The following is a 10,000-nucleotide window of genomic DNA, read 5'->3' as shown; positions in this document are numbered from 1 at the left end:
ACACTATGTACAAAAACACACACACACACACACACACACACACTTCAAACAGTTTAGTATACTGCCCAGACAGCTGGATAGAGGGACGGGCCAAGAGGAAAGAGTTGGGAGAGAGAATATAGTCTTAGATGAATGAGTGTAGACTGGGTCTTGTGTAGGAGGCATGTAGGTTGAATGCCATCCGTAGTTGAAGGTTGGGTGAGTGTGTATTACAGAGTCTTCAGAGGATGTAGCCAAATGGTGTTGAACAGTAGTTAGTTTGAGTATATTGAGAATACCTTAGAGCCTTGTGTGATGTTGAGCTGAGCATCCATTTTGAGATATCATCTGCTCTTTGCCCACAGGAGTGGTTGAGGTTTGTCCCGGGGAAGCCCTTATTTCCTTTGAGGATGGATGTTAGGCTAAACCAAGCTAGGCTACGCTAGGTGAAAAGGTAAGCGCACACATGCTACTGCTGCTTGTCTACACATTCCACTGACTTAACAAGAGTGATACTTCTTTCTATAACTCTATACCCCCCGAATTAAAACAAAACCCTCCATCTCTCCATTTTATTTCTGACAAAAAAAGATGAGAAGAAATGCGAGTGGAGCCAACTATGATCCTGTAGCCTCCATTTTGGCTCCAGATTCCACAAAATGGCCGCTGTCGCCCGTGTTCACTCCTCCTTCTCTTGCCATGTCCTGGAATGGCATGATGATGGGACCCAGCATCCCCAGCAGCGAAGGCTTGAGAGAGAGTCAGTATACGCAGAGAGATGCAGGTCAGAACTGAAGGGATGAGACATTTGGTATGGCTCTATATCAGGGGTGAGTAATTCCAATCCTCGGGTGTGTCTGATTGGTGTCACAGTTTTGCCCCAGCTAACAAACCTAACTTCAATAATCACCAAATCGTGATCTTCGGTTTAGAATGACATTTGATTCATCAGCTGTGTTTTCTAGGGATGGAGAAAAAGTGTGAAACCAATCGTGTCCTGGAGGACTGGAGTTGCCCACCCCTGGTCAACATCGTCATAGAGGGGGTTCAGTGTATGGGACTTGGGAAGGGTTGTTGTTGATCTAGGGTAGTCTAGTGGTCAGATAGGAGGTTATAGGGCCACGTTTAGACGGTCCCAGTGTTCATAGTCAGATCTGTTGATCTCAAGTTCTTGTAGGGTAGGATAGAAGTCTGATAAGGGTCTCCTTATATGTCCATGTTCAGTGTCGGAGCCTCGGGTTGTAAATCTCCACCCTTGTAGTTGGTCTAAGTCGGGTCCGAGTCGGATCTGTTCACTGGGATAAAGGGCTGTATCTCCATGTTCAGAGTCGGTTCTGTTCACTGGGATAAAGGGCTGTATCTCCATGTTCAGAGCCGGGTCTGAGCCTCTGGGAAAAAGGGCTGTATCTCCATGTTCAGAGCCGGGTCTGAGCCTCTGGGATGTAGATCTCGATGCTGTCTGCGCTCTCCGTGGCTGAGTTCTGTCTGAAGGAAGAGGACCTCTTGGTCTGGAGCAGTCTCCTGCGTGCTTCCGTCCTCTGTCTGTCCCCCAGGTCTAAGGACTTCTCCCGGACAGGCACGGCCCGTCCCACACCCCCGCTACGGGGCATCACCAGCACCCCTCCGCCTCCTCCTACCCCTCGTTCCACTGAGAGGTCGCTGACGCTGTCGGCACGGAGACTGCCGCTCACCCCCCCAGCTGGCTTCTTTGGTAGTGGGGGAGGAAGCTTCTTGTCATCCTGAGGGGAATGACGGGAGGAGAGGTAATGGGGGGGATGAGGGGAGGGGGGATGAGGGGTGGGGGATGAGGGAGGGGGGGTGAGGGTGACGGGAGGAGGGATGTGGGGAAGGGGGGGGGTGACGGGAGGAGGAATTGTGTGGTTGGTAAAGTTGGATGATAGAGTCAGTGGGATGTGGTGGACATAATGGAAGGATGATAGAGTCAGTGGGATGTGGTGGACATTATGGAAGGATGAGCAGGATCATGGGAGAATGAGAGAAGGTTTAAGGTAGAACATGAGAGGAGGATGAAGGCCAAATAGAAGATTGTAGGGGTGGGGGGGGACAGATGTATAATGAGATGTGAAATACAAAACCAACATAAAAAAGACAACCATGAAACAATACAAAAGGAGAATAGACGTAGCAGAAAGGAGTGCAGAATATTCCCAACCAAAAAAAAGACACCAATATGGATCAGTATGTGAAAAAAGAGAGGAAGGAAAGGAGGTAGGAATTGTTAGCACTTGTTAATAGATGCCAGTTGCTACTGTGAGTTTTGTTCTTCCTGTCTTTTCCAAAACAAGATATCAACACTATTGTCATAAAGCTTTGAAACAGCACTCAGTCATTTTAGTTAAGATGGGCTCAGCTAATTTTTGGCAATCAGAACTAACACAAAAACTTTAAAAGCTTAAGGCTTCTCCCCCCTCTTGATGTTGTGTAGTTTCATAGCCAGGGCTTGGAGGCAGCAGAACCATCTGTGCCACTCTCCGACACACTGCCATCTTGGCTCTGGGGAATGACCAAAGGTCAGGGGGCAACAGGGCAGTGGACCCCGGCTCTCACTTTCTTGTCTGGGGGAAGCCTCCAGCCGGAGTCCTTGAGCCTCTGGAGGTGCTGGAACTTGCCCTTGACGTCTTCCACGTTGAGCTGGAGCAGGTCCCAGAGCCCGGACAGGTCCTGAGAGGTGGGCTGGGGGTACGCCGACGGGTCCTGGAGGGGTGGAGGGTGGAGGGGTGGAGGGGCAAAGAATACATAAGTGGAGGTAGGGATCATGAGAACCGATCACGAGAAAACTGTAGAATAAATCCCCATAGCTACATTATCCCCATAGCTAGGGTTTATTCATATTGGTAGATACATTATCCCCATAGCTAGGTTTTATTCATATTGGTAGATACATTATCCCCATAGGTTGGACTCACTCATATTTGTAGTTACATTATCCCCATAGCTAGGACACACTCATATTTGTAGTTACATTATCCCCAAAGCTAGGACTCACTCATATTTGTAGTTACATTATCCCCATAGCTAAGACTCACTCATATTTGTAGATACATTATCCCCATAGCTAGGACTCACTCATATTTGTAGATACATTATCCCCATAGCTAAGACTCACTCATATTTGTAGATACATTATCCCCATAGCTAAGACTCACTCATATTTGTAGTTACATTATAAGACTCCTCATTTTGATACATTATCCCCTAAGGACTCACTCATACATTTTGTAGATACATTATCCCCATAGCTAGGACTCACTCATATTTGTAGATACATTATCCCCATAGCTATTTGGACACACTCATATTTGTAGATACATTATCCCCATAGCTAGCTATTTGTAGATACATTATCCCCACTCACTCATATTTGTAGTTACATTATCCCCATAGCTAGGACACACTCATATTTGTAGTTACATTATCCCCATAGCTAAGACTCACTCATATTTGTAGATACATTATCCCCATAGCTAGACTCACTCATATTTGTAGATACATTATCCCCATAGCTAGGACTCACTCATATTTGTAGATACATTATCCCCATAGCTAGGACACACTCATATTTGTAGATATGCCCATACTGTAGCCAGGGCTCATTAATATTTGTAGATATGCCCATACTGTAGCCAGGGCTCATTAATATTTGTAGATATGCCCATACTGTAGCCAGGGCTCATTAATATTTGTAGATATGCCCATACTGTAGCCAGGGCTCATTAATATTGGTTGACAAAAGATAGAAGAGAACACAAATAAACACACACAGGGCTCATTAATATTTGTAGATATGCCTTTGCTCATTAATATTTTTTACTATCTGTAGCCAGGGCTCATTAATATTGGTTGATGGGGACCAAAACATGTATTCCCAATCAAAATCCTATTTTCCCTAACCGTTAACCAAACCCCAACAAAACCCTAACCAAACCCCAACCAAACCCTAACCAAACCCTAACCAAACCCTAACCAAACCCCAACCAAACCCTAACCAAACCCTAACCAAACCCTAACCAAACCCCAAACCCTAACCAAACCAAACCCTAACCAAACCCTAACCAAACCCTAACCAAACCCCAACTTTAACCTTAAACCTAAATCGAAACCTAACTTCTAATTCTATCCCTGAACCTAACCCTAACCTCTAATCCTAACCCTAAACCTAACCTCTAACCCTAACCTCTAATCCTAACCCTAAACCTAACCTCTAATCCTAACCTCTAATCCTAACCCTAATCCTAACCCCTAATCCTAACCCTAATCCTAACCTCTAATCCTAACCCTAACCCTAACCTCTAATCCTAACCTCTAATCCTAACCCTAATCCTAACCCTAACCTCTAATCCTAATCCTAACCCTAATTGTAACCCAAAACCCAAACCTAAAATAGCCTTTTTCCTTGAGGGGACAGGTGAAATGTCCCCACATTGTCAAAAAAATGTTTGTCCCACAAGGATAGTGAAACCACACACACACACACACACACACACACACACACACACACACACACACACACACACACACACACACACACACACACACACACACACACACACACACACACAGTAACAACCACTCACCACGCTTTGCTGGCACAGACGGAAGAACTGCTGGACCTTCTGGGTCATGAGCATCTGGGCACTGCCCACCGCGTTACGGATCAGCTCCAGAACTGGACAGGAAACACACAGGAAACAGGATGTAAGGCAACAGAAAGACGGGGGGAAGTCAGGACACAGGAAGTAGAGAGTCCAACGTGTGAAACTTGTGAGCTAAGGCTCAAACCATCTTTCCTATAACTTACTTCCTGCTCTTTCTGACAACCCCCCCAGCACTCATCCAACATCTCACCCCTCTCTCCCCCTTTCCTCCCCCTTTCCTCACCCTCCTCCGGCAGCTCGTTCTCCTCCGCCTCTCTCTCCATGTTCTGACACCATCCCTCCATCCTCTCCACCTCCGTCTGAAGGAGGCGTAGGAAGAACTCTCCGTCTCTCGGACAGGGCGAGGCGCGACCGGAATCAGGTAGACTACGGAGACCCCCCTCCAGTGAGGGCTGGGGTGTGCCTATCCAGCCACCACGGTCCGCAGCGAGGGGTAGAGGGGAGTGGGCCCGCGGGGGCAGCGGGGGGATCTGGTGGGGGTCTGTAGCGTAACCATCCTGGACATAGTCTTCTCTGTAGGCCCACTGGCCCTGGGTGTGAACCTAGAGAAAACCAGTAGCAACAACCAGTTACGCTGATGGGGAGGCTAAAGGCTAAATGCTAAAGGCTAAAGGCTAAATGCTAAAGGCTAAATGCTAAAGGCTAAAGGCTAAATGCTAAAGGCTAAATGCTAAAGGCTAAAGGCTAAATGCTAAAGGCTTAGCTCAACAACAACAACAACAACAACAAAAACAATTCAACACAGAACCAGAGCAAATGAAAGGGTTTAAAGTCAAAGTAAGTCAAGTTAGGGAGAGATGGGAAATTTACACAACAGTTACCCAGAGAAAAATGGGGGAGCGTCATGCTTTTTCAATTTCAGTCAGGGGGGGTGGGGGGGGGGTTAGTATATATTTTTCTATTGAGTCCAAGGGAGGATCATGTAATTTGTAATCAATTAAATGTCATATTGCTCAAGGTTTAGAGAATGATTTCTTTATTATAGTATCTGGATGTGTGCCTTGTGCTGCCCCTCATCCCTGGTTATCTGCTGAGCGCACAATATCAAGTGTGCCTAGTGTGGTCTCAATCAAATGATCCATCTCCTTCATTATACGTTATAGGCTTTATACAGTGGGGCAAAAAAGTATTTAGTCAGCCACCAACTGTGCAAGTTCTCCCACTTAAAAAGATGAGAGAGGCCTGTAATTTTCATCATAGGTACACTTCAACTATGACAGACAAAATGAGAAAAAAAATCCAGAAAATCACATTGTAGGATTTTTAATGAATTTATTTGCAAATTATGGTGGAAAATAAGTATTGTATGCTACAGTATGCTACAGTAGGTCTGTACAGTACCACTACAGGATCCTACAGTATGCTACAGTAGGTCTGTACAGTACCACTACAGTATCATACAGTATGCTACAGTAGGTCTGTACAGTACCACTACAGTATCATACAGTATGCTACAGTAGGTCTGTACAGTACCACTACAGTATCATACAGTATGCTACAGTAGGTCTGTACAGTACCACTACAGTATCATACAGTAGACCTATACAGTACCACTACAGTATCATACAGTATGCTACAGTAGGTCTGTACAGTACCACTACAGGATCCTACAGTATACTACAGTAGGTCTGTACAGTACCACTACAGTATCCTACAGTATGCTACAGTAGGTCTGTACAGTACCACTACAGCATCCTACAGTATGCTACAGTAGGTCTGTACAGTACCACTACAGTATCATACAGTATGCTACAGTAGGTCTGTACAGTACCACTACAGCATCCTACAGTATGCTACAGTAGGTCTGTACAGTACCACTACAGTATCATACAGTAGACCTATACAGTACCACTACAGTATCATACAGTATGCTACAGTAGGTCTGTACAGTACCACTACAGTATCATACAGTATGCTACAGTAGGTCTGTACAGTACCACTACCGTATCATACAGTAGACCTATACAGTACATTCTGAAAGTATTCAGACCCCTTGACTTTTTCCACCTTTTGTTACGTTAAAGCCTTATTCTAAAAATAATTAAATAGTTTGTTTCCCTCATCAATCTACACACAATAACCAAGAGGGACAAAGCAAAAACAGGTTTCTAGACATTTTTGGACATAAAACCTCCCCCCTGAAATATCACATTTACATACCTATTCAGACCCTTTACTCAGTACTTAAAGCACAGAGTGTTCTTGGGTATGTCAATACAAGCTTGACACACCTGTATTTGGGGAGTTTCTCCCATTATTATCTGCAGATCCTCTAAAGCTCTGTCAGATTGGACGGGGACCGTCGCTGCACAGCTATTTTCAGGTCTCTCCAGAGATGTTCGATCAGGTTCAAGTCCGGGTTCTGGCGGGGCCACTCAAGGACATTCAGAGACTTGTCCTGAAGCCACTCCTGCGTTGTCTTGGCTGTGTGCTTAGGGTCGTTGTCCTGTTGGAAGGTGAACCTTCGCCCCAGTCTGAGGTCCTGGGCGCTCTGGAGCAGGTTTTCATCAAGGATCTCTCTGTACTTTGCTCTGTTCATCTTTCCCTCCATCCTGACTAGTCTCCCAGTCCCTGCCGCTGAAAAACATCCCCACAGCATGATGCTGCCACCACCGTGCTTCACCGTAGGGATGGTGCCAGGTTTCCTCCAGACGTGACACTTGGCATTCAGGCCAAAGAGTTCAATCTTGGTTTCATCAGACCAGAGAATCTTGTTTCTCATGGTCTGAGTACTTTAGGTGCCTTTTGGAAAACTCCAAGCGAGCTGTCAAGTGTTTTTTACTGAGGAGTGCCTTCCATCTGGTCACCCTACCATAAAGGTCTGATTGCTGTAGTGCTGCAGAGATGGTTGTCCTTCTATAAGGTTCTCCCACCTCCACAGAGGAACGCTGGAGCTCTGACAGAGTGACCATCAGGTTTCTTAGTCACCTCCCTGACCAAGGGCCCTTCTCCCCCGATTGCTCAGTTTGGCCGGGCGGCCAGCTCTAGGAAGAGTCTTAGTGGTTCCATTTAAGAATGATGGAGGCCACTGTGTTCTTGGGTACCTTCAATGCTGCAGACATTTTTTGGTACCCTTTCCCAGATTCTTTCTGAATGCACCATATGCTATGTACAGTACTAAATTAATAATTACGTGATTTTGCCGAGACATTGATTCAGCATTGATCTAACTTTACTAAAACCAGCACCATTGTGAGAAGTGACCATCGTCTATTTCTACGAAAACCCAATTATTACTATTAGACTATTTATACTATATTTATACTATATTTATACTATATTTATCCTATATTTATACTATAATAGGACTATTAGATACCGGCAACATCTTCATGGGGGTTATTTTTTGGGGTGACTTGAATATTGATTTAGTTTGTTATTCTTTTAATTTAATTTGAGTGGTAATTAGGCCTAAATATAATATACAACCAATTAATCAGAATTCCAGAAATAATTTTACCATGCACCCTGGTGTATTGAACATTAGAAAAAAGTGAGGGAGCTCCGCAACAGGCTGTTAAACAACATACTAACTCTTAACCAATCAGGAGCAACATACCAATCAGGAGCAACATACTAACTCTTAACCAATCAGGAGCAACATACTAACTCAACCAATCAGGAGCTGGCCAGTAGAGTGTAGAGGAGGCAGGTAGCCTAGTGGTTAGCGTGTAGAGGCGGCAGGTAGACTAGTGGTTAGAGTGTAGAGGAGGCAGGAAGCCTAGTGGTTAGAGCGTAGAGGAGGCAGGTATCCTAGTGGTTAGAGTGTAGAGGCGGCAGGTATCCTAGTGGTTAGAGTGTAGAGGAGGCAGGTATCCTAGTGGTTAGAGTGTAGAGGAGGCAGGTATCCTAGTGGTTAGAGTGTAGATGAGGCAGGTATCCTAGTGGTTAGAGCGTAGAGGCGGCAGGTATCCTAGTGGTTAGAGCGTAGAGGCGGCAGGTATCCTAGTGGTTAGAGCGTAGAGGCGGCAGGTATCCTAGTGGTTAGAATGTAGAGGAGGCAGGTAGCCTAGTGGTTAGTGTATAGAGGTGGCAGGTAGCCTAGTGGTTAGAGTGTAGAGGAGGCAGGTAGCCTAGTGGTTAGAGCGTAGAGGCGGCAGGTATCCTAGTGGTTAGAGCGTAGAGGCAGCAGGTATCCTAGTCGTTTAGTGTAGAGGAGGCAGGTATCCTGGTGGTTAGAGTGTAGAAGAGGCAGGTATCCTAGTGGTTAGAATGTAGAGGTGGCAGGTATCCTAGTGGTTAGAGCGTAGAGGCGGCAGGTATCCTAGTGGTTAGAGTGTAGAGGCGGCAAGTATCCTAGTGGTTAGAGCGTAGAGGCGGCAGGTATCCTAGTGGTTAGAGTGTAGAGGCGGCAGGTATCCTCGTGGTTAGAGCGTAGAGGCGGCAGGTATCCTCGTGGTTAGAGCGTAGAGGCGGCAGGTATCCTCGTGGTTAGAGCGTAGAGGCGGCAGGTATCCTCGTGGTTAGAGCGTAGAGGCGGCAGGTATCCTCGTGGTTAGAGCGTAGAGGCGGCAGGTAGCCTAGTGGTTAGAGTGTAGAGGCGGCAGGTAGCCTAGTGGTTAGAGCGTAGAGGAGGCAGGTATCCTAGTGGTTAGAGTGTAGAGGAGGCAGGTATCCTCGTGGTTAGAGCGTGGAGGCGGCAGGTAGCCTAGTGGTTAGAGTGTAGAGGCGGCAGGTAGCCTAGTGGTTAGAGCGTAGAGGCGGCAGGTATCCTAGTGGTTAGAGCGTAGAGGTGGCAGGTATCCTCGTGGTTAGAGCGTAGAGGCGGCAGGTATCCTCGTGGTTAGAGCGTAGAGGCGGCAGGTATCCTAGTGGTTAGAGCGTAGAGGCGGCAGGTATCCTCGTGGTTAGAGCGTAGAGGCGGCAGGTAGCCTAGTGGTTAGAGTGTAGAGGCGGCAGGTAGCCTAGTGGTTAGAGCGTAGAGGAGGCAGGTATCCTCGTGGTTAGAGCGTAGAGGCGGCAGGTATCCTCGTGGTTAGAGCGTAGAGGCGGCAGGTAGCCTAGTGGTTAGAGTGTAGAGGCGGCAGGTAGCCTAGTGTTTAGAGTGTAGAGGCGGCAGGTAGCCTAGTGGTTAGAGCGTAGAGGAGGCAGGTATCCTCGTGGTTAGAGAGTAGAGGCGGCAGGTATCCTCGTGGTTAGAGCGTAGAGGCGGCAGGTAGCCTAGTGGTTAGAGCATAGAGGAGGCAGGTATCCTCGTGGTTAGAGCGTAGAGGCGGCAGGTATCCTCGTGGTTAGAGCGTAGAGGCGGCAGGTAGCCTAGTGGTTAGAGCGTAGAGGCGGCAGGTAGCCTAGTGGTTAGAGTGTAGAGGCGGCAGGTAGCCTAGTGGTTAGAGTGTAGAGGAGTG

The 10,000-nt window shown here is 46.8% G+C and overlaps 1 protein-coding gene across 1 annotated transcript in view; it reads right to left on the bottom strand.

The window, feature by feature from the left end:
* Nucleotides 1–528: 528 nt before the first annotated feature.
* Nucleotides 529–10,000, bottom strand: part of dlgap3 (discs, large (Drosophila) homolog-associated protein 3) — a 55,182-nt gene continuing 45,710 nt past the window's right edge. Inside the window, exons 9-12 of the mRNA XM_065020125.1 lie at nt 4,879–5,197; nt 4,575–4,666; nt 2,548–2,694; nt 529–1,718 (exon numbers count right to left, since the gene is read on the bottom strand). Coding sequence (XP_064876197.1) covers nt 1,395–1,718; nt 2,548–2,694; nt 4,575–4,666; nt 4,879–5,197 — 882 coding nt within the window. The 3' untranslated portion in view covers nt 529–1,394. The remainder of the gene's footprint in view (nt 1,719–2,547; nt 2,695–4,574; nt 4,667–4,878; nt 5,198–10,000) is intronic.

The sequence above is a fragment of the Oncorhynchus nerka genome, linkage group LG7, assembly GCF_034236695.1.
Source record: "Oncorhynchus nerka isolate Pitt River linkage group LG7, Oner_Uvic_2.0, whole genome shotgun sequence".
Taxonomy (NCBI): domain Eukaryota; kingdom Metazoa; phylum Chordata; class Actinopteri; order Salmoniformes; family Salmonidae; genus Oncorhynchus; species Oncorhynchus nerka.
This window is presented reverse-complemented; position numbering and strand designations above follow the sequence as displayed.